The sequence below is a fragment of the Salmo trutta genome, chromosome 15 (assembly GCF_901001165.1).
Source record: "Salmo trutta chromosome 15, fSalTru1.1, whole genome shotgun sequence".
NCBI classification, from domain to species: Eukaryota; Metazoa; Chordata; class Actinopteri; order Salmoniformes; family Salmonidae; genus Salmo; species Salmo trutta.
Window position 1 is genome coordinate 23,743,961 of NC_042971.1, and position 22,461 is coordinate 23,766,421.

Consider the following 22,461-nt stretch of genomic DNA (forward strand, 5'->3'; position numbering starts at 1 on the left):
CAGAAGGCCCATGGAAATATAAAATTGGTGAGATGAATACAAGGACTGACACGGCATGAGATCAAATTTTAATAAACATGCATTCAAACAATGAACATCACTGCTAATGACAAGCTCCAAGTTGTCTCCTTAGTAAGCAAAATGCAGTTTATGGTGTGGTTGCCAATTATATCTTAAATGTCTCCATTTCTGTGTTTTGACGATTCCCCTGCCGGGTCAGAGGGAGCTCATCATCAGGGTGACAAAGGACAGCCAAGCGCTAGTAAAGAAATATGGGATGGTTAACTACTTTTGCATATTCAGCCTTGTTTCACACTTTCACCATACAATTTTGTAAACATGTTTCATTCACATCTGTAGTGTTGGGGCTCGGCCCCTGATGAATTTTCACGGGCCAACGCTAACTAGCATTAGGGCAACGTTACCAAAAAGCACAATGGCATCTGACTGGGTAAGTAGAACAAGGGTTTAAATGCCAGAATCGGTGTCCCTTTAAGGGTATAGTTCTCAGCATCCCATTCTCTATTAAATATAGAATTTTACAAGGTATCCGAAAAATTGCTTGTTTGAATCCCGGAGCCGACTTGGTAAATCTGTTGTGACCTTGGATAAGGCACTTAGTCAAATACACATGCTCTTATCTAGAGTGAGGGCCATGGCCAATTAGGCCTAAGTACTAACCTGTCTGAGGCTGCCTGTGCCAACGCAGATCTTGCCAATCCCCCACAGTGGCACCAGGAGGATGGAGGAGAGGGCCATGGCCCAGCCCAGTGCATAGGCCCAGTCTGGGTACATGTACCAGCGGTTAAACTTGAGGGGCTTATAGTCCACCATGTGTAAAATGAAGGAACTCTGGGATGATATGGAGGAAAAGCAAAGCACCCAATGAGTAAGACCTAGACTCAAGCCATAGCATGGAAGATCTGCGCGATTTAAATTTAAAGGCAAATGTTCCAGTGTGGGTGGAGGCTGTATACTGTAATGTTGGTTCAATTAGAAATTAACTTTAAATGTCAATCTTCCGCGTTACGGATTGAGTCTAGCCATACCTCTACTTTTATAAGATGTACAGCTTTAAATATTTACCACAAGCACCAATCTAACTCACCAGAGACACAAGTGGGGTGAAGTAACGCCAGCACAGTCTGAAGAGGACACATGGTCTCTGTGCAGTCATGTCCTTAATGGCATCCTCCATGTGATCTGCCCCTGGGGATTTTAAAACCGATTTACTGACAACTCACGCATAGCCACGGGAAGTAGTTTAGGGGTGGGGGTGCTGCAGTCCTTTTTAGTAGCCGCTCGTATCCAGAGCAACTCACAGTAGTGAGTGCATACATTTTCATTCTGGTCCCCTGTGGGAATCGAACACACAACCCTAGCCACATCATATCATCACAAACCACTTGATTTTTCAATGTCCTCAATTGCTGTATTATGGACCATAGTAGATGGACCATCTACTACAGGTACAAACCTGGATGACCAGCCTATGTACAGACATATCGGTCCGCTAATAAAGGCCCAGTGCTAGAGGGACACATTTTTTATTCTGATTTTATTTCCCACGGCTATAAAACGCAAGTCCAGGAGACGAGAGAAAGACAGTTTACAAACCAAATGATTACAAAAACAGAGTGGTTGTGTATAGTATAATGCGGCTTTTTCACCACTACAACTCCAGTGCTTGAGATGAAGGCTAAGACTCATGTTTTTCCACCATCGTGACCGGGGTGAAAAAAAAGTCTGCGGTCACAGTGGATTTACACTTACCAAAGATCCATCCCACTGCCAGTGACTCAAACACAGCCACAAAGAGAACACACGCTCCGCTGCAGCCGTAGTAATCAATGAGCTGGAACACGAAGATCCCACCCTGTAGATTAGAAGAACCAAAACATGTCCTTTAGAACTCAAAACTGGATGGTGTTCAGAGATAGATGGGAAGGGTTGAGGGAAGCTGAAGGATTGGACTAAAAACAAACAAAAGATAACTATTGTAAAAATGTACTGTTTCCATAAAATGTATATATATATGTATAAACTGGAAGTAGACGCCTAACTTAACATGTATGAACATTACAAGATTCAACAACTGAGACATAAACTGAACAAGTTCCACAGACATGTGACAAACAGAAATTGAATAATGTGTCCCTGAACAAAGGGGGGGGGGTTAAAATCAAAAGTAACAGTCAGTATCTGGTGTGGCCACCAGCTGCATTAAGTACTGCAGTGCATCTCCGCCTCATGGACTGCACCAGATTTGCCCGTTTTTGCTGTGAGATGTTACCCCACTCTTTCACCAAGGCACCTGCAAGTTCCCAGACATTTCTGCGGGGAATGGCCCTAGCCCTCACCCTCCGATCCAACAGGTCCCAGACGTGCGCAACGGGATTGAGATCCGGGCTCTTCGCTGGCCATAGAAGAACACTGACATTCCTGTCTTGCAGGAAATCACGCACAGAACGAGCAGTATGGCTGGTGGCATTGTCATGCTGGATGGTCATGTCAGGATGAGCCTGCAGGAAGGGTACCACATGAGGGAGAAGGATATCTTCCCTGTAACGCACAGCATTGAGATTGCCTGCAATGACAACAAGCTCATTCCGGTGATGCTGTGACACACAGCCCCAGACCATGACGGACTCTCCACCTCCAAATCGATCCCGCTCCAGAGTACAGGCCTCGGTGTAACGCTCATTCCTTCGACGATAAACGTGAATCCGACCATCACCCCTGAGAAAAAAACGAGACTCGTCAGTGAAGAGCACTTTTTGCCAGTCCTGTCTGGTCCAGCGACGGTGGGTTTGTGCTCATAGGCGACGTTGTTGCCGGTGATGTCTGGTGAGGACCTGCCTTACAACAGGCCTACAAGCCCTCAGTCCAGCCTCTCTCAGCCTATTGCGGACAGTCTGAGCACTGATGGAGGGATTGTGTGTTCCTGGTGTAACTCAGGCAGTTGTTGTTGCCATCCTGTACCTGTCCCGCAGGTGTGATGTTCGGATGTACCGATCCTGTGCAGGTGTTGTTACACGTGGTCTGCCACTGCGAGGACAATCAGCTGTCTGTCCTGTCTCCCTGTAGTGCTGTCTTAGGAGTCTGACAGTACGGATATTGCAATTTATTTCCCTGGCCACATCTGCAGTCCTCATGCCTACTTGCAGCATGCCTAAGGCATGTTCACGCAAATGAGCAGGGACCCTGGGCATCTTTCTTTTGTTGTTTTTCAGAGTCAGTAGAAAGGCCTCTTTAGTGTCCTAAGTGTCTAGGAAATTTCTCGCATGGAATAGCCTTCGTTTCTCAGAACAAGAATAGACGAGTTTTAATAGAAAGTACTTTGTTTCTGGCCATTTTGAGCCTGTAATCGAACCCACAAATGATAACGCTCCAGATACTCAACTAGTCTAAAGAAGGCCGGTTTTATTGCTTCTTTAATAAGAACAACCGTTTTCAGCTGTGCTAACATAATTCCAAAAGGGTTCTCCAATGATCAATTAGCCTTTTAAAATGATAAACTTGGATTAGCTAACACAACGTGCCATTGGTACACAGGAGTGATGGTTGCTGATAATGGGCCTTTGTACACCTATGTAGATATTCCATACAAAAATCTGCCGTTTCTAGCTACAATAGTCATTTACAACATTAACAATGTCTACACTGTATTTCTGATCAATTTGATGTTATTTTAATTGACAAAAAATGTGCTTTTCTTTCAAAAACAAGGATATTTCTCAGTTACCCCAAAATTTTGAACGGTAGTGTATATATACCCCAAAAATATATGAGCGATTGGAAATGTTGCAGACAATTACATTGATGGAAGCCACAATCTATCTGCAATATTAAAGCTGATCCTATTGATATTCAGATGTGAAGTGTAGAATCAGAGATCGAGCACATGGAAGCAATCATACACAATATCACTGAAGATAGCTAGATTAATGAAGTCAGTAAATCAACACTGTGGTCATTACAAGACTGCCAGATTTTTTTATTTCTTATATAACCTTTATTGAACTAGGCAAGTCAGTTAAGAACAAATTCTTATTTACAATGACGACCTGCTGTTATGGAACATTCTTTACCCTGCAGTCTGGGCCTAGACACGCCAGTGTGCGGAGGGCACGACTTTATTTTACCTCACCTGCACAGAAGTTCTATTTTTTCTTTGACCTTTTCCTTACACTCTATTCTGTACAGTTAAACTAAACTCATTATCATTCTGGGCAGTGTCTAAAACAGTTGATTAGGAGCTAATTCAATGTCTCACCTCTGTGATCAGAGTCAGCTGTATAAGGAAGCAGGAGAGACAGAAGAGGAGCACAAAGCCCTCTCGATATCTCGGCCTTCGCAGTGTAACAGGAAATAAGTCTATGAAAGATGTTATCACTCCCTCCATTATGACAAACTAAAATAGAAAAGGAAGATACAGTACATTGTGGGATCAACACAACCCATTTTTGATTAACTTTTGCATGTAGACCACATCCAGCTAACAAAGTTTGGTTCCCAGGACGTTGTGGGAATGTTATTTGTCAAATAACCAACAGAGAACCTTAAGGGAATGTTACAAGAACATTCTGTGTTAGCTGGGCATGGTCTTTAGGTATGGTAAATAACCTGTGTGTCAATTCCCAGCAGAAGAAGCATGAAGAAGAAGCAGACCGTCCAGAGCTGTGGAAAGGGCATCATGGCTGCTGCCTGGGGGAAGGCGATGAATGCCAAACCAGGACCTAGGAGCAACAGTAAACAAGAATTGGAGGAAAATAACTTAATAACTATGCTCTTAGTATGTGATACAGATGCAGTTTTTTTGTGTGCATGTCATGGCACAGTATGCTACAACATTATGGATCGTTATCAGTGCCAATTCTAAAATGCAATAATGAATTGGAATGTGAAAATTCGAAATGTAAATGTTTTAAATGCTCAATTGGAATGTGAAAAATTAAAATGCATTTATCATTTTCGCATTCATATTGAGCATTTAAGCATTGCATTTAAAACACTAATTATAACCCTAAATAATGCTGTGACATGCTGAAATGACTGCATCCGTAAAACATTTTGACACGTTTTTAACAAGCACAGAGCTGTAACAGAAGGCCACTGTGACGGCCACACCATACCTGACTCTGCCACCATCGCGACAGAAACACCCTGTTTCTGTGCCATGAATCCCAGCACCGAGAAGACTGCAAATCCGGCCACAAAACTGGTACAACCATTCAGCAGACACAGCCAAAAGCTGTCCCTGAATGGACATAAAATATGCTAATTATAACTGCGGTCAAACTAATACAATTGGAATAAGTTGTTCTGTATTAAATTCTACACATCCATTGAAGTATAGATGCTTTAATTAAGAAAAAAAAGTATCCTTTCAAAATGTTGGGGTAACTGAGAAATATACTTGTTTTTGAAAGAAAAGCACATTTTTTGTCCATTAAAATAACATCAAATTGATCAGAAATACAGTCTTACATGTAGCAGTTATTGTTGTATTTGTTGAAGCTTCCCAAAACAGTTTGACTTCCCCGTCCAACACAGTAGGAGAAGAACACCTGAGTTCCTGCTTCCATCCAGACCTGGTTGGTGAGAGATTCATTAGTGCATGTAGAAATTCAACAGCACAAAATTGAGAAGTGGAATGCAAAGACTTGATCATGTTTAGCTTGGAACTTGTTCTTCAATGATGTGCAAATAAAAAGGTGCAAATGTTTACTTGGGGGTCTGCAAGGCGGACTGGGTCTGGATACAGGTAAAACTGAACCCCCTCCCAAGCTCCAGGTAAAGTCAACCCTCTCACCAACAACACCAAGAGCATCAGATAGGGAAATGTGGCAGTGAAATACACCACCTAATGAAATGGGGACAGTGTGGACAAAAACAAAACTTACCACCATAGCACAATTACCACCTGCACCTAAACAATCAGATTTATGGTAGTTCCATGGATGTGTGAAGTAATTTAACATTTACTGGTGTAATCATGTATACATAAACTCTTATACAGACCTTTCCTGAGTACCTGATTCCTTTCCAGATACAGAAGTAGCAGACAGCCCAACAGGCAAGGAGACAGAGCATCAGCTCCCATCTTACGCTGCCCACCTCGTCAATGCCTCCAGAGATAGCCAACACACGACGCCTGGGGGAGGGCAACAGAAGCCCCGTTTATACCTGTCAAGCCCGTGCTCTCACTTTTGTTAGTGTTACATGGAACAATGTTGCAAATGTTTGTTTCCTAGATACTTTTGTGGACACAATCTATCTGCCATTTTGGAAACAGTGAGTAGCCTAGCCACAGTTTATATTTTGAAGCCTTTGCCAGTGACACACAGTTAGGTTGGAGATTCGTAATTGCGTCGAGAGGTCGCCTACACATGATAGTCAGCAATGCAATTCATAGAAGCCATGCAAGTAAGAGATGTTTTCTATTGGGGACTTTATGTTGAGTCAATATGGTAGACTGCTAGCATTGTGATGTCTGGTCTAATGTATGAATGAAGCCAGAGAGTTAATGTTTGTTTGATACAGCTATTCGCACCTGCTTATTTTGTGTTTTTGCATTACTGCAGCATATAAATTGTTATTACTTGTCCGAGTTCTCATATTATAATTTTTTCTTGGGAATTGTGAAATATCGGGATTCTGGTTACCGGCGAACATGCGTCCTTTGCTCTGATCTTATCCACATTCTGATTGTGCCCACATTTTTAGACATGCGTCTACACATGGTATAGTGTGCTGTCCACTGTGTCCAAATTGTGAACAGATTTCCTGGTCCCTCCCTGTATGCAAATTATTTGCCAGGAATTACTTCAAATTGTTTCTTTTATTTTAGGACATAGGTCTATATTGATTCCATAAATGGTGCCACCTGTCAATGATTTTACAGGTCGGGATAATGATGATTTAAACGGTTTCACTGTCCATATCCATCTACACTTGTAAGAAATCCAGAAACAATGCCTGACTACCTCCGGAGGTGGTCAGAAAGATCAATGCGTCTTTTAATCATGTACATCTGTCTAAAAATGTGGGCACAATCAGAATATGGACAAGATGAGGACAAAGGACGCATGTTAGCACCAGGTGTAAACAGGACTAGAGGGAGACTTTCAGTTCAAGCTACATTAAGTTGCATCTGAAATGTTACCCTATTCCCTATATGGTGCAATACATTTGACATGCAGGCACTGGACAAAAGTTGTGCCCAATTTTATATTCTAGGGAATAGGTGCCATTTCAGATACTGCACATCATTTTAGTGTAAGATAATTATTAAAGGGAGGTCTTGCAGAGTTTTCATATACAGTATTATCTTATGCTGCTTTGTGTTGTGTGGGGCAGGCTACTTACTCCCAGAACTCAGTGGCAGCAGAGGTAGTGGTGATTTTGGAGGTCCAGTTGGCAGTATGGTTTAGTGAAGTGAAATCTACACATTGATCTAATAAAAAAGTAATTCAAGTCAAATGGAATTCTCTCCCAAAAACATATATACAGTAACTTTGTGTGTCATTGTTTTCTGGTAAAATGTAACCTATGTTTTACCCCCATGCAGAGAATGTAGGCCTACCTACCTGTGTTCCAGGTGTTGCCACAGCTGGCCCAGGGTAGCTGAGAACTGAAAGAGAACACCAAGTAGAAGAGAGTCCAGGCCAGGATAACGAGGTAAATGATAGAGTCATAGATCAGGATGAGAAGCTCTGCCCTGCCAACACCTGTGGAGAATTAACAGGTAATATGAGGCGGGACATTAAAGGGATAGTTCACTCAAATTACAAAATTAAATATTGTTTCTTTTCTCTGCATAAGTCTTTGGACCAGGAAAAAGTATGGATTGCTTACAGGGTATTGATAACAATGTGTAATTTGGTAATTTGGGTGAATTATCCCTTTAACCTTTTGCCTGTAGTAGAATGAAGGAGTATGGCAACATCTCACCTTCAGCAAGCGGACATAAGCTCCTCCAGCATGTGACAATGCCCTGTTGGGTGTACTGACCGATTGATGTCTCGAGAAGGAACAGAGGAAGACCACATAGCCCAACGTACAGCAGGTAGGGCACAAGGAAGGCACCTAAGAACAGGCATATATATGTATGTATGTTGTGAACTCGCAATATAGGCAGGCTACTAGTGATTTTGTGCCCTAGAGACCCTAACCAAGCTCCCTTTTAACTTATAGTCATACTGGTAACTGGTATCTTCCCTTAACCCACTTTTTAAAGCAATATAGATCTTCATATTTATAAAGGTGCCAATGTGTGATATGGGATAAACATTTCAAAATGGTTTAAATAAAAATAAAAACACTTGTCATGTAGTTTCAAGTGTGTGCTTACAGGAATAAAATGAAAAATATGGCAAATTGGTCAATAACTCCTAACGACATAGGCCTAGGACTCTACAGTGCCTTCAAAAGCTATTCACACCCCTTGACCTTTTCCACATTTTGTTGTGATACAGCCTGAATTAGAAAAGTATTACATTTTGATTTTGTGTCACTGGCCTACACACAATATGTCATAATGTCAAAGTGGAATCATGTTTCTATACATTTTTACAAAGTAATTAAAAAGGAAAAGCTAAAATGTCTTGAGTCAATAAGTATTCAACCTCTTTGTTATGGCAAGCCTACATAAGTTCAGGAGTAGACATTTGCTTAACAAGTCACATAAGTTGCGTGGCCTCTGTGTGCAATAATAGTGTTTAACATGCTTTGTGAATGACTGCCTCATCTCTGTGTGCCACACATACAAATATCTGTCAGGTCCCTTAATCGAGTAGTGAATTTCAAACACAGATTCAACCACAAAGACCAGGGAGGTTTTCTAATGCCTCGCAAAGAAGGGCACCTATTGGTAGTTGGGTAAAACAATTATCTGCGATTTCACCATGAGGCCAATGGTGACTTTAAAACAGTTACAATTTTCAATGGCTGTGACAGAAAACTGAGGATGAATCAACAACATTGTAGTTACTCCACAATACTAACCTAAATGACAGAGTGAAAAGAAGGAAGCCTGTACAGAATAAAAAATATTCCCAAACATGCATCCTGTTTGCAATAAGGCACTAAAGTAAAACTGCAACAACAAAAAATCTTTATGAACTTTATGTCGAGAATACAAAGCCTTATGTTTGGGGCAAATCCAGCACAACACATCACTGAGTACCACTATTCATATTTTCAAGCATGGTGGTGGCTGAATCATGTAATGGGTATGCTTGTGATAAGCAAGGACTAGGGAGTTTTTTTAGGATAAAAAGAAACAGAACTGTGCTAAGTACAGGCAAAGTCCTAGAGGAAAACCTGGTTCAGTCTGCTTTCCAACAGACGCTGGCAGACAAATTCACCTTTCAGCAGGCCAATAAGCTAAAACACTTGGCGAAATATACACTGGAGTTGCTTACCAAGACAACATTGAATGTTCCTGAGTGGCCTAGTTATAGTTTTGACTTAAATCGGCTTGAAAATCTATGGCAAGACTTGAACATGGCTGTCTAGCAATGATCAACAACCAACATGACAGAGCTTGAATAATTCTTTCAAGAATAATGTGCAAAGACTGTACAATCCAGGTGTGCAAAGCTCTTAGACTTACCCAGAAAGACTCACAGCTGTAACTGAGTGTGAATACTATATTTATTTTTCAATTCACTTGCAAAAATGTTGAAAAACATGTTTCCACTTTGTCTATATGGGGTATTATGTGTAGATGGGGGAGAAAAAAAATCTACTGTGACAAAACAAAATGTGGAATAAGTCAAGTTGTATGAATACTTTCTGAAGGCATTGTGTCCTTTAATATTCCAGGTGTAACATGGACACAAATGTATTTGTCCTGTCATTTCATTGCCTGATCACAAGATAATTTTGTGAATAATCACAGGCTACTGTGTCATGGGGTTGTCATTCTAAATATTCTGAATAATGGAAGCAAAAAGCGTTGGGTATGCTGCACACAGGTTAGCGTTTCTCATCATGAATCTTGATCTTGAGGAAGCTTGGTAACTAGCTGCCACAGTCATACAATCTGATTTTAAACCTAACCGTTACCTTAACCTAGGGGCGGAAATCCCGGGGGGGACGGGGGGACACGACCCCCCCCATCCTGGGAAAAATATGATTTGTCCCCCCCAATATATCACTGAAACATAACTATGTAATTTAAATAATATTAATAATATGCAATGAAAGCAATTGTGCTGATTATAGACACTTAATAGCGCGTTTTTAAGTTTCAAAAGATTGCGACCCCCCCACCCTTTGCCTCACAATGGTTTGATCCACTGCCAGTTCCTTAGCTTGCTAGGTAACAGAGAGGTTGTATCTACTGTCTGAAAGGCACTCAATGCACGTAACTGACGTGAGGTTAATCCAGTCAATCGTGCACAAACACTAGCTGAATATGCAGAGCTAGCGCGCAAATATTAACTATTAAGCTAGCTAGTACCTATTCCATTTATGTGGCGTCATATGTTGTGTAAATGGTGAACTCATACACCTGCCAACTCTTGTCATTTTAATCCGTTTCACATTTGCTAGCTACCTTTTAGATCGAAGCCCAAATAGAATGATTGAAGATGATAGAAGCCCATCTCCTACTGTAAATAACCTACACATTGTGTGTGTAGCCAGCCAGCCAGGTAGAAAAATGGCAGAAAAATAAAAGATGGACATCAGAGTATTTTTCAATACACCAAAACGCATAGTAAGAACCCTAGTAGCCTAATATCTCAAAGACTAGTTGATAAAATGTTCATAAGAAAGAAATGAAATTCTAATGGAAATGTTTCACAATGATGTCATTAGGCAGAGCAGGCAACAGATGGCACACAGACAGCAGAGTTGGGGACAGACTGGCAGAGACAGGGAGTGTCAGGTAAGTTTGTTGAGTCTTTGTTTGGCAACATTATGAAAGGTTCTCCATTTTTTTGACTTGTAAAATAGGAACATAATTGGAAAATGCCATGGATACCCCCACTCTCAACTTAAACTGGTGACTGAACTAAGATTTGTTAAAGGCAATGGTATTGCTGTTGTGATTAGTTGTGTAGTTTTGGGTACCGGTAGTTAGGAGTACGGCAAACACCTTATTTCTTTGGTTCCTCAATATACATTTACCATATTACAATGTAGGCTATGTGTTACAGCACTACTTTTGGTGTCCCCCTCAGGAATTGCTCTTGAGAAAATTTCATGTAATTGTCCTCTCCAAAGTTGATATCAGATTTTCGCCCCTGCCTTAACCACACTGCTAACTCCAATGCCTAAACTTAAATTAAGACCAATAAGCTGATTTTGGTTTTCATACATTTTTACGATATAGACAATTTTGACTTTGCAGCTGGCCGCTTAGTTCTGCCTCCAGGACAAGACTCATGACAATAGACGTCAACCTGCGACCTACACAATTGCACACAGCTAGACTCTGTGTCCAAGCCGACTCATAGAAACATGAAAACATTACCTCATTACCTTTATGCTTTCTCTGTAAAAATCTATCTAGACCCTGCTATAAATCAAGCAGACAATAGCAGATGATCAACTTCAATGAACAAAATTACGTTGAAAATACGTATTTTACGGACGTTAAACTCGCGTTCATTTTCGGTTGTAAGTGAAAGTTGAAAAGTACAGTACCAGTCAAAAGTTTGGACACACCTACTCATTCAAGGGTTTTTCTTTATTTTTACTATTTTCTACATTGTAGAATAATAGTGAAGACATCTAAACTATGGACTCATGTAGTAACCCAAAAGTGTTACACAAATCAACAAATATTTGATATTTGAGATTCTTCAAAGTAGCCACCCTTTGCCTTGATGACAGCTTTGCACACTCTTGACATTCTCTCAACCAGCTTCATGAGGTAGTCACCTTGAATGCATTTCAATTAACAGGTGTGCCTTGTTAAAAATTCATTTGTGGATTTTTTCTTCTTCTTAATGCGTTTGAGCCAATCAGTTGTGTTGTGACAAGGTAGGGGTGGTATACAGAAGATAGCCCTATTTGGTAAAATACCAAGTTCATATTATGGCAAGAACAGCTCAAATAAACAAAGAGAAACGGACAGTTCATCATTACTTTAACTCATAAAGGTCAGTCAATCCAGAAAATGTAAAAAACTTTGAAAGTTTCTTCAAGTGCAGTTGCAAAAACCATCAAGCGCTATGATGAAACTGGCTCTCATGAGGACCACAACAGGAAAGGAAGACCCAGAGTTACCTCTGCTGCAGAGGATAAGTTTATTAGAGTTACCAGCCTCAGAAATTGCAGCTCAAATAAATGTTTCACATAGTTCAAGTAACAGACACATCTGAACATCAACTGCATGAATCAGGCTTTCAAGGTCAAATTGCTGCAAAGAAAGCACTACTAAAGGACACCAATAAGAAGAAGAGACTTGCTTGGGCCAAGAAACATGAGCTATGGACATTAGACCAATGTAAATCTGTCCTTTGGTCTGATGAGTCCAAATTTGAGATTTTTGTTTCCAACCACCGTGTCTTTGTGAGACGCAGAGTAGGTGAACAGATGATCCCCACATGTGAGATTCCCACCGTGAAGCATGGAGGAGGAGGTGCGATGGTGTGGGGGTGCTTTGCTGGTGACACAGTCAGTGATTTATTTAGAATTCAAGGCACACTTAACCAGCATGGCTACCACAGCACTCTGCAGTGATACGCCATCCCATCTGGTTTGCTCTTAGTGGGACTATCATTTGTTTTTCAACAGGACAATGACTCAACACACCTCCAGACTGTGTAAGGGCTGTTTGACCAAGAAGGAGAGTGATGGAGTGCTGCATCAGATGACCTGGCCTCCATAATCACCCGACCTCAACCCAACTGAGATGGTTTGGGATGAGTTGGACCGCAGAGTGAAGGAAAAGCAGCCAACAAGTGCTCAGCATATGTGGGAACTCCTTCAAGAGTGTTGGAAAAGCATTCCAGGTGAAGCTGGTTGAGAGAATGCCAAGAGTGTGCAAAGCTGTCATCAAGGCAAAGGGTGGCTACTTTGAAGAATCTAAAATATTAAATATATTTTGATTTGGTTAACACTTTTTTGGTTACTACATGTTTTCTTATGTGTTATTTCATAGTTTTGTTATCTTCACTATTATTTTACAATGTAGAAAATAGTAAAAATAAAGAGGTGTGTCCAAACTTTTGAATGGTACTGTATTTTACGTATATATATATATTTATAAGACGTCTGTTTTTGATCATGGTTTCAATGGCCACATTTCTAACTTTAAATATTTTCAGACCCGTTGACTTTTTCCACATTTTGTTATGTTATAGCCTTATTCTAAAATTGATTAAATAGCCCCCCCCATCAATCTACACACAATACCCCAAATGACAAAGCAAAAACATGTTTTTAGACATTTTTGCAAATCTATAAAAAAACAACAACTGATATATCATATTTACATAAGTATTCAGACCCTTTACTCAGTACTTTGTTGAAGCACCTTTGGCAGCGATTACAGCCTCAAGTCTTTTTGGGTATGACACTAAAGCTTAGCACACCTGTATTTGGGGTTGTTTCTCCCATTCCTCTTTGTAGATCCTCTCAAGCTCTGTCAGGTTGGATGGGGAGCGACACTGCACAGCTATTTTCAGTACTGCAGATATGTTCGATCGGGTTCAAGTCTGGGCTCTGGCTGGTCCACTCAAGGGCATTCAGAGACTTGTCCCGAAGCCACTCTTGTGTTGTCTTGGCTGTGTGCTTAGGGTCATTGTCCTGTTGGAAGGTGAACCTTCACCCAAGTGTGAGGTCCTGAACTCTCTGGAGCAGGTTTTGATCAAGGATATCTTTGTACTTTGCTCCGTTTATCTTTCCCTCAATCCTGACTAGTCACCCAGTCCCTGCCACTGAAAATCATCCCCACAGCATGATGTTGCCACCACCATGCTTCACCGTAGGGGTGGTGCCAGGTTTCTTCCAGACATGATGCTTGGCATTCAGGTCAAAGAGTTCAATCTTGGTTTTATCAGACCAGAGAATATTGTCTCATGGTCTGAGAGTCTTTAGGTGCCGTTTGGCAAATTCCAAGTGGGCTGTCATGTGCCTTTTACTGAGGAGTGGCTTCCGTCTGGCCACTCTACCATAAAGGCCTGATTGGTGGAGTGCTGCAGAGATGGTTGTCCTTCTGGAAGGTCCTCCCATCTCCACAGAGGAACTCTGAAGCTCTGTCAGAGTGACCATCGGGTTCTTGGTCACCTCCATGACCAAGCAAGGCTCTTCTCCCCCGATTGCTCAGTTTTGCTGGGCTGCATGCTCTAGGAAGAGTCTTGGTGGTTCCAAACTTCCTCCATATAAGAATGATGGAGGCCACTGTGTTCTTGGGGACCTTCAATACTGCAGAAATGTTTTGGTGTCCTTTCCCAGATCTGTGTTTCGACACAATCCAGTCTCAGATCTCTATGGACAATTCCTTCAACCTCATGACTTGGTTTTTGCTCTGACATGCACTGTTCACTGTGGGACCTTATATAGACAGGTATGTGTCTTTCCAAATCATGTCCAATCTATTGAATTTACCACAGTTGGACTACCTGTTACCGTTGCCTCATTTTGTATCACATTCCAATGATAAAACTTGTCCCCCCCATCCCCAGTGAAAGTGTGCCTCTGGCCTATGTTATGGAGCATAGCCAGATAACATAGGTCATAGGCCTACAGTAGGCCAACTCATATTCTGTTCTTCTAAAATACATTTTTTTGTCATATCATAATGTTTTTTAGACCTGATTAAAATAATTGATGGATGTATTGTGACGGTGTATATTAAATTGATTTATTAGACTTTTTTAAATGTAGATGTTCCAAAGGTTCGCATCAGCGGCTTGTATGCATTGAGGCCTGGAGATGTTAAACATGTTTATGTTAATTAACTGTCAAATGCCGTGAGACCAGCAGTCTTTTGCATGACAATGACCGGCTGACAAAATGTCCTAGACTGGACCAAATCTGAACCAATGTTTCACAAGTTTGGACAGCACAGTACAGTACAGCACAGTACAGTACATTTGAGTAGAGTACAGTACAGTAAAGTAGAGTACAGTACAGTAGAGTATAGTTCAGTACAGTACAGTACAGCACAGTACATTGTAGACGTCTACGTTTGGGCCAAATCAAGGCCGGACCGGACCAAATCTGAACCAATCATAGAAGTCTATTTTTGGGCCGGACCAGACTTAAAATCAACATATGTGAAAGTTGAAATCAAAAATCCACTTTTGAACGTCCATGGATGTCCTGTGACGGTCGGAGCTTACTGGATTATTTGGATTTGTGTGCCCATGAAAACCGTTTTCACGGTGTAACATAAGGAGACACTAAATGTTAAGTAGTTACAGTGCATTTCTGAGATCTCCATATAATATGCACAACTCTGCCAGGACCTAGGATCAAGGGAGACACTCAAGTTTTTTAGTACTATATCTCTTGACACATTGATGAAAATAATCATGGCCTCTAAACCTTCAAGCTGCATACTGGACCATATTCCAACTAAACTACTGAAAGAGCTGCTTCCTGTGCTTGGCCCTCCTATGATGAACATAATAAACGGCTCTCTATCCACCGGATATGTACCAAACTCACTAAAAGTGGCAGTAATAAAGCCTCTCTTGAAAAAGACAAACCTTGACCCAGAAAATATAAAAAACTATCGGCCTATATCGAATCTCCCATTCCTTTCCAAAATGTTAGAAAAAGCTGTTGCGCAGCAACTCACTGCCTTCCCGAACACAAACAATATATACGAAATGCTTCAGTCTCGTTTTAGACCCCATCATAGCACTGAGACTGCACTTGTGAAGGTGGTAAATTACCTTTTAATGGCGTCAGACCGAGGCTCTGCATCTGTCCTCGTGCTCCTAGACCTTAGTGCTGCTTTTGATACCATCAATCACCACATTCTTTTGGAGAGAAACCCAAATTGGTCTACACGGCCTGGTTTAGATCTTATCTGTCGGAAAGATATCAGTTTCTCTCTGTGGATGGTTTGTCCTCTGACAAATCAACTGTAAATTTCAGTGTTCCTCAAGGTTTCATTTTAGGACCACTATTGTTTTCACTATATATTCTACCTCTTGGTGATGTCATTCGGAAACATAATGTTAACTTTCACTGCTATGCAGATGACACACAGCTGTACATTTCGATGAAACATGGTGAACCCCCAAAATTGCCCTCCCTGGAAGCCTGTGTTTCAGACATAAGGAAGTGGATAGCTGCAAATGTTCTACCTTTAATCTTGGACAAAACAGAGATGCTTGTTCTAGGTCCCAAGAAACAAAGAGATCTTCTGTTGAATCTGACAATTAATCTTGATGGTTGTACAGTCGTCTCAAATAAAACTGTGAAGGACCTCAGCGTTACTCTGGACCCTGATCTCTCTTTTGACGAACATATCAAGACTGTTTCAAGGACAGCTTTTTTCCAACATTGAAAAAAATCAGACATTTTCTGTCCAAAAATGATGCAGAAACATTTATCCATGCTTTTGTCACTTCTAGGTTAGACTACTGCAATGCTCTACTTTCCGGCTACCCGGATAAAGCACTAAATTAACTTCAGTTAGTGTTAAACACGGCTGCTAGAATCTTTTATTTTTATTTATTTCACCTTTATTTAACCAGGTAGGCAAGTTGAGAACAAGTTCTCATTTACAATTGCGACCTGGCCAAGATAAAGCAAAGCAGTTCGACAACATACAACAACACAGAGTTACACATGGAGTAAAACAAATATACAGTCAATAATACAGTAGAAAAAGAAGTCTATGTACGATGTGAGCAAATGAGGTGAGATAAGGGAGGTAAAGGAAATAAATAGGCCATGGTGGTGAAGTAAATACAATATAGCAAGTAAAACACTGGAATGGTAGATTTGTAGTAGAAGAAAGTGCAAAGTAGAAATAGAGATAATGGGGTGCAAAGGAGCAAAATAAAATAAATAAAATAAATAAATACAGTAGGGGAAGAGGTAGTTGTTTGGGCTAAATTATAGATGGGCTATGTACAGGTGCAGTGATCTGTGAGCTGCTCTGACAGCTGGTCCTTAAAGCTAGTGAGGGAGATAAGTGTTTCCAGTTTCAGAGATTTTTGTAGTTCGTTCCAGTCATTGGCAGCAGAGAACTGGAAAGAGAGATGGCCAAACGAGGAATTGGCTTTGGGGGTGACCAGAGAGATATACCTGCTGGAGCGCGTGCTACAGGTGGGTGCTGCTATGGTGACCAGTGAGCGGAGATAAGGGGGGACTTTACCTAGCAGGGTCTTGTAGATGACCTGGAGCCAGTGGGTTTGGCGAAGATTATGAAGTGAAGGCCAGCCAACGAGAGCGTACAGGTCGTAAATGACATCGCTGAAGTCGAGGATCGGTAGGATGGTCAGTTTTACTAGGGTATATTTGGCAGCATGAGTGAAGGATGCTTTGTTGCGAAATAGGATTGGAGATGTTTGATGTGAGTCTGGAAGTAGAGTTTACAGTCTAACCAGACACCTAGGTATTTGTAGTTGTCCACATATTCTAAGTCAGAACCGTCCAGAGTAGTGATGCAGGACAGGCGGGCAAGTGCAGGCAGCGATCGGTTGAAGAGCATGCATTTAGTTTTACTTGTATTTAGGAGCAGTTGGAGGCCACGGAAGGAGAGTTGTATGGCATTGAAGCTCGCCTGGAGGGTTGTTAACACAGTGTCCAAAGAAGGGCCAGAAGTATAGAGAATGGTGTCGTCTGCGTAGAGGTGGATCAGAGACTCACCAGCAGCAAGAGCGACATCATTGATGTATACAGAGAAAAGAGTTGGCCAAAGAATCTTGACTAGAACCCAAAAATGTGATAATATTACTCCAGTGCTAGCCTCTCTACACTGGCTTCCTGTTAAGGCAAGGGCTGATTAAGGTTTTACTGCTAACTTACAAAGCATTACATAGGCTTGCTCCTACCTATCTTCCCGATTTGGTCCTGCCGTACATACCTACACGTACGCTACGGTCACAAGACATAGGCCTCTTTACTGTCCCTAGAATTTCTAAGCAAACAGCTGGAGGCAGGGCTTTCTTCTATAGATCTCCATTTTTATGAAATGGTCTGCCTATCCATGTGAGAGGCGCAAACTCGGTCTCAACCTTTAAGTCTTTATTGAAGACTCATCTCTTCAGTAGGTCCTATGATTGAGTGTAGTCTGGCCCAGGAGTGTGAAGGTGAACGGAAAGGCACTGGAGCAACGAACCGTCTTTGCTGTCTCTGCCTGGCCGGTTCCCCTCTCTCCATTGGGATTCTCTGCCTCTAACCCTATTACAGGGGCTGAGTCACTGGCTTACTGGTGCTCTTCCATGCCGTCCCTAGGAAGGGTGCGTCACTTGAGTGGGTTGAGTCACTGACGTGATCTTCCTGTCCGGGTTGGCGCCCCCCCTTGGGTTGTGCCGTGGCGGAGATCTTTGTGGGCTATACTCGGTCTTGTCTCAGGATGGTAAGTTGGTGGTTGTAGGTATCCCTCTAGTGGTGTGGGGGCTGTGCTTTGGCAAAGTGGGTAGGGTTATATCCTGCCTGTTTGGCCCTGTCCGGGGGTATCGTCGGATGGGGCCAGTGTCTCCCGACCCCTCCTGTCTCAGCCTCCAGTAATTATGCTGCAGTAGTTTATGTGTCAGGGGGCTAGGGTCAGTCTGTTATATCTGGAGTATTTCTCCTGTCTTATCCGGTGTCCTGTGTGAATTTAAGTATGCTCTCTAATTCTCTCTCTCTCTTTCTTTCTCTCTCTCGGAGGACCTGAGCCCTAGGACCATGCTTCAAGACTACCTGTCCTGATGACTCCTTGCTGTTCCCAGTCCACCTGGCTGTGCTGCTGCTCCAGTTTCAAATGTTCTGCCTGCAGCTATGGAGCCCTGACCTGTTCACCGGACGTGCTACCTGTTCCAGACCTACTGTTTTCAACTCTCTAGAGACAGCAGGAGCGGTAGAGACACTCTGAATGATCGGCTATGAAAAGCCAACTGACATTTACTCCTGAAGTGCTGACCTGTTGCACCCTCTACAACTACTGTGATTATTATTATTTGACCCTGCTGGTCATCTATGAACATTTGAACATCTTGGCCATGTTCTGTTATACTCTCCACCCGGCACAGCCAGAAGAGGACTGGCCACCCCTCATAGCCTGGTTCCTCTCTAGGTTTCTTCCTAGGTTCTGGACTTTCTAGGGAGTTTTTCCTAGCCACCGTGCTTCTACACCTGTATTGCTTGCTGTTTGGGGTTTTATGCTGGGTTTCTGTACAGCACTTTTGACATCAGCTGATGTAAGAAGGGCTTTATAAATTTGATTTGAATTTGAATTGAACTAACTGTCAGACAGCAAGGTCCATGATTCATTCAGGGTTGAAGTTAAATGTCTAAGTCAATTGTTAAATGCTCAACATTTCCCTAATATCTGTGCATTAGAGATTTGTCGACGATGAGTGTCTCCTCTCTAACGCCCACAAAGCTCCAATTCAAACTCCCATTAAACAGCTCTGCAAGCGTTATAATGTCAAGATACGTTTGTTACTCACAAAATATTACTGTTACTCATTATCTTCATTTACTCCAGTTATGGCTGGTATGTACCTCCAAAAAAGGTCTTAATAAAAAGCCTGAAAATATTCCTAATTGCTCAGTGAAGCTCCATATTTGGTGAGTAAGGAACGTATTTTGACATTATAACCCTTGCAGAGCTGTCTAATAGGAGTTTGAATCTGAGCTTCCTAGCAATTAGAGGAGACACGCCATAGTCATTGTCGACATCTCTAACACAGATGTTGGGGCAACTTAATGTATAAAAACGACAAATAACACTGTTAAAAATGTAAGGAAAGAAAGGTAGTATTTTATGTCACATGAATTTTGTCAAATCTGTGAAATCTCCAACCTCGAGAAAGGGTCTAAACATAGGTTTTGATTCAACTATGTTCCTTCTTTAAATCTTAATGTTGTAACATTAAACAAGTTAGATTTTTATCAATGAATTTGTAACAGCCCTAAAAATATGTCCACTACAATAAATCCTCATTGCCACCCTAATTTATAGAATGACCCATATGGGGGATTCCCCAAATATAACTCACCTCCACCGTTCTTATAGCAGAGATAGGGGAACCTCCATACATTTCCCAGGCCGACCACATTACCACAAACTGTGAGGAGGAACTCTGTTTTAGAGCTCCACTGTTCCCTCTTCCCTTCTTGAGTCTCCACGTTCATTCTCTTCTTTTGTCCTGTAGTATCCACTGATCTCTAACTTGGTGTTTGCTATTCAGAATATACTGGAACTCGTTGTGTCACCACCCTACCACTGGATCTGTAGTAAGGAGGAGGATATGCTACTCCTGGGTTCTCTTCCAGTGGACTCGGTTCAACATCTCACTATGGGACATACCCTCGTGCAGGTCATTCGCTGAAGCCTTATTCAATCACGCCTAACAGGCCAATTAGGGCTTTGTGAGTGTAAGCCCCACCGGCCTATATAACACCATGCAATGCCCTGGTTCCCCTCATTTTTCGACTCTGTTGAATCTGAGCCTGTTTAAGAGCTTTTTTTAAGAAAACCTAGCACTCAGCTTAACTGTTCCATTTGGTGTGGGTTACCACTTCACCTACACAGAGTGAAGTTACCCAAGGTAGCTTGTTAGCAGTATTGTTTGTTGTCAGCTAGCTACTGTACCTCTGTAGCCTAGCCTTCTAGCAATTATTGCTGTTAGCTTGCTAGCTCCACTGCAAGTATCCTGCTAATAGCAGTTTTCCACTAGTTTTAGCAACTTCTACTAGTGGGCTCTAGCTCTCTGTCAGTTCCCACCTTTCAGGGTTGGCTAGCTGAACTGGCGAGTGTCCTAGTTAGCTGACGTCACCACACATGGTTATAGATAGCAACCTTTGGTCTAACCCCCCCATTCGGTTTGTTTGGCTAACACGAGAGGTGCTGTTTCTTTTACACTAGAAGTGCAGATAGAATATATTAATTTAAAATTGTAATATCTTTGCCATTTTAAGAGCCATGTACCTGACTTTTCTTAAAGTCAATTTAACACACTGATGTTAACATTTTTGTTTGATAAACAGTTTTAGCAGGACATGTCATCCCCCTGTCCATCTGATAATGGCCAATTGAAACTACAATTAACTACACTGAGTGTACAAAACATTAGGAACACCTGCTCTTTCCATGACATAGACTGACCAGGTGAAAGATATGATCCCTTATTGATGTCACCTGTTAAATCCACAACAATCAGTGTAGATGAACGGGAGGAGATGGGTTAAAGAAAGATTGTTAAGCCTTGAGACATGGATTGTGTGCATTCAGAGGGTGAATTGGCAAGAAAAGATTTGAACGGGGTATGGTAGTAGGTACCAGGGGCACCGGTTTGAGTGTGTCAAAAACTGCAACGCTGCTGGGTCTTTCACGCTCAACAGTTTGTGTGTATCAAGAATGGTGCACCACCCAAACTATGTAAAGCATTGGAGTCAACATTGGCCAAGCATCCCCGTGAAACACGGCTTCTGACTAGCGGGCGGCTCTGGCGGCTCCTGACTGGCGGGCGGCTCTGGCGACTCCTGACTGGCGGGCGGCTCTGGCGACTCCTGACTGGCGGGCGGCTCTGGCGACTCCTGACTGGCGGGCGGCTCTGGCGACTCCTGACTGGCGGGCGGCTCTGGCGAGTCCTGACTGGCGGGCGGCTCTGGCGAGTCCTGACTGGCGGGCGGCTTTGGCGAGTCCTGACTGGCGGGCGGCTCTGGTGACTGTTGACTGGCGGGCGGCTCTGGTGACTGACTGGCGGGCGGCTCTGGTGACTGTTGACTGGCGGGCGGCTCTGGTAACTGTTGACAGGCACTCCAGTCTTGCCCCGTCAAACAGCCCTTGTGCCCCCCCCTAAAAAAATCTTGGGGGTGCCTCTCGGTCTCCCTTACCCGTCGTGTTCCCCAGTCCTCGCCAGACTTCTTCCGCTGCTTGGTCCTGTGTTGGTGGGTAATTCTGTAACGGCTGTCTGAGGAAGAAGTGGACCAAAATGCGGCGGAGTTAGGGTTCGTCATATTTAATTCCACGAACACTATGCAATTTACAACAAAACTGACAGCCAACACAGTCCTGTCAGGTGCAACCACAATGACAAGAACAATTACCCACGAAACACAAAGGAAACGTAGGCAACTTATGTGTGACTCCCAATCAACCACAACCCTCTACAGCTGTGCCTGATTGGAAGTCACACGGCCAAAATCAATGAAACAATAAAAAACACACACTCCCTCTGCCACGTCTTGACCCAACTACACCCTCTACTGGTCAGGACGTGACAGAGGGAAAGAAATCAAAGCCTACCATCCCTTCATGGGTCTCCCGGTCGTGGCCGGCACAGGCATTGAACCAGCATCTGTGCACTCAGGTGCTGTACA

The 22,461-nt window shown here is 42.4% G+C and overlaps 1 protein-coding gene across 1 annotated transcript; it reads right to left on the reverse strand.

Moving 5' to 3' along the window:
* Window positions 1–53: 53 nt before the first annotated feature.
* On the reverse strand, window positions 54–20,913 carry LOC115148669 (sodium- and chloride-dependent GABA transporter 2). Its single transcript, XM_029690763.1, has 14 exons — window positions 20,136–20,913; window positions 7,957–8,091; window positions 7,593–7,733; window positions 7,372–7,459; window positions 6,025–6,157; window positions 5,732–5,866; window positions 5,491–5,594; window positions 5,136–5,260; window positions 4,627–4,739; window positions 4,277–4,414; window positions 1,774–1,876; window positions 1,109–1,209; window positions 682–852; window positions 54–259 (listed from the first exon to the last, which is right to left on the reverse strand). Exons 1-14 carry the CDS (start codon window positions 20,269–20,271, stop codon window positions 167–169), a joined length of 1,716 nt encoding a protein of 571 aa, XP_029546623.1. The 5' UTR covers window positions 20,272–20,913; the 3' UTR covers window positions 54–166.
* Between the last annotated feature and the right edge of the window lie 1,548 nt (window positions 20,914–22,461).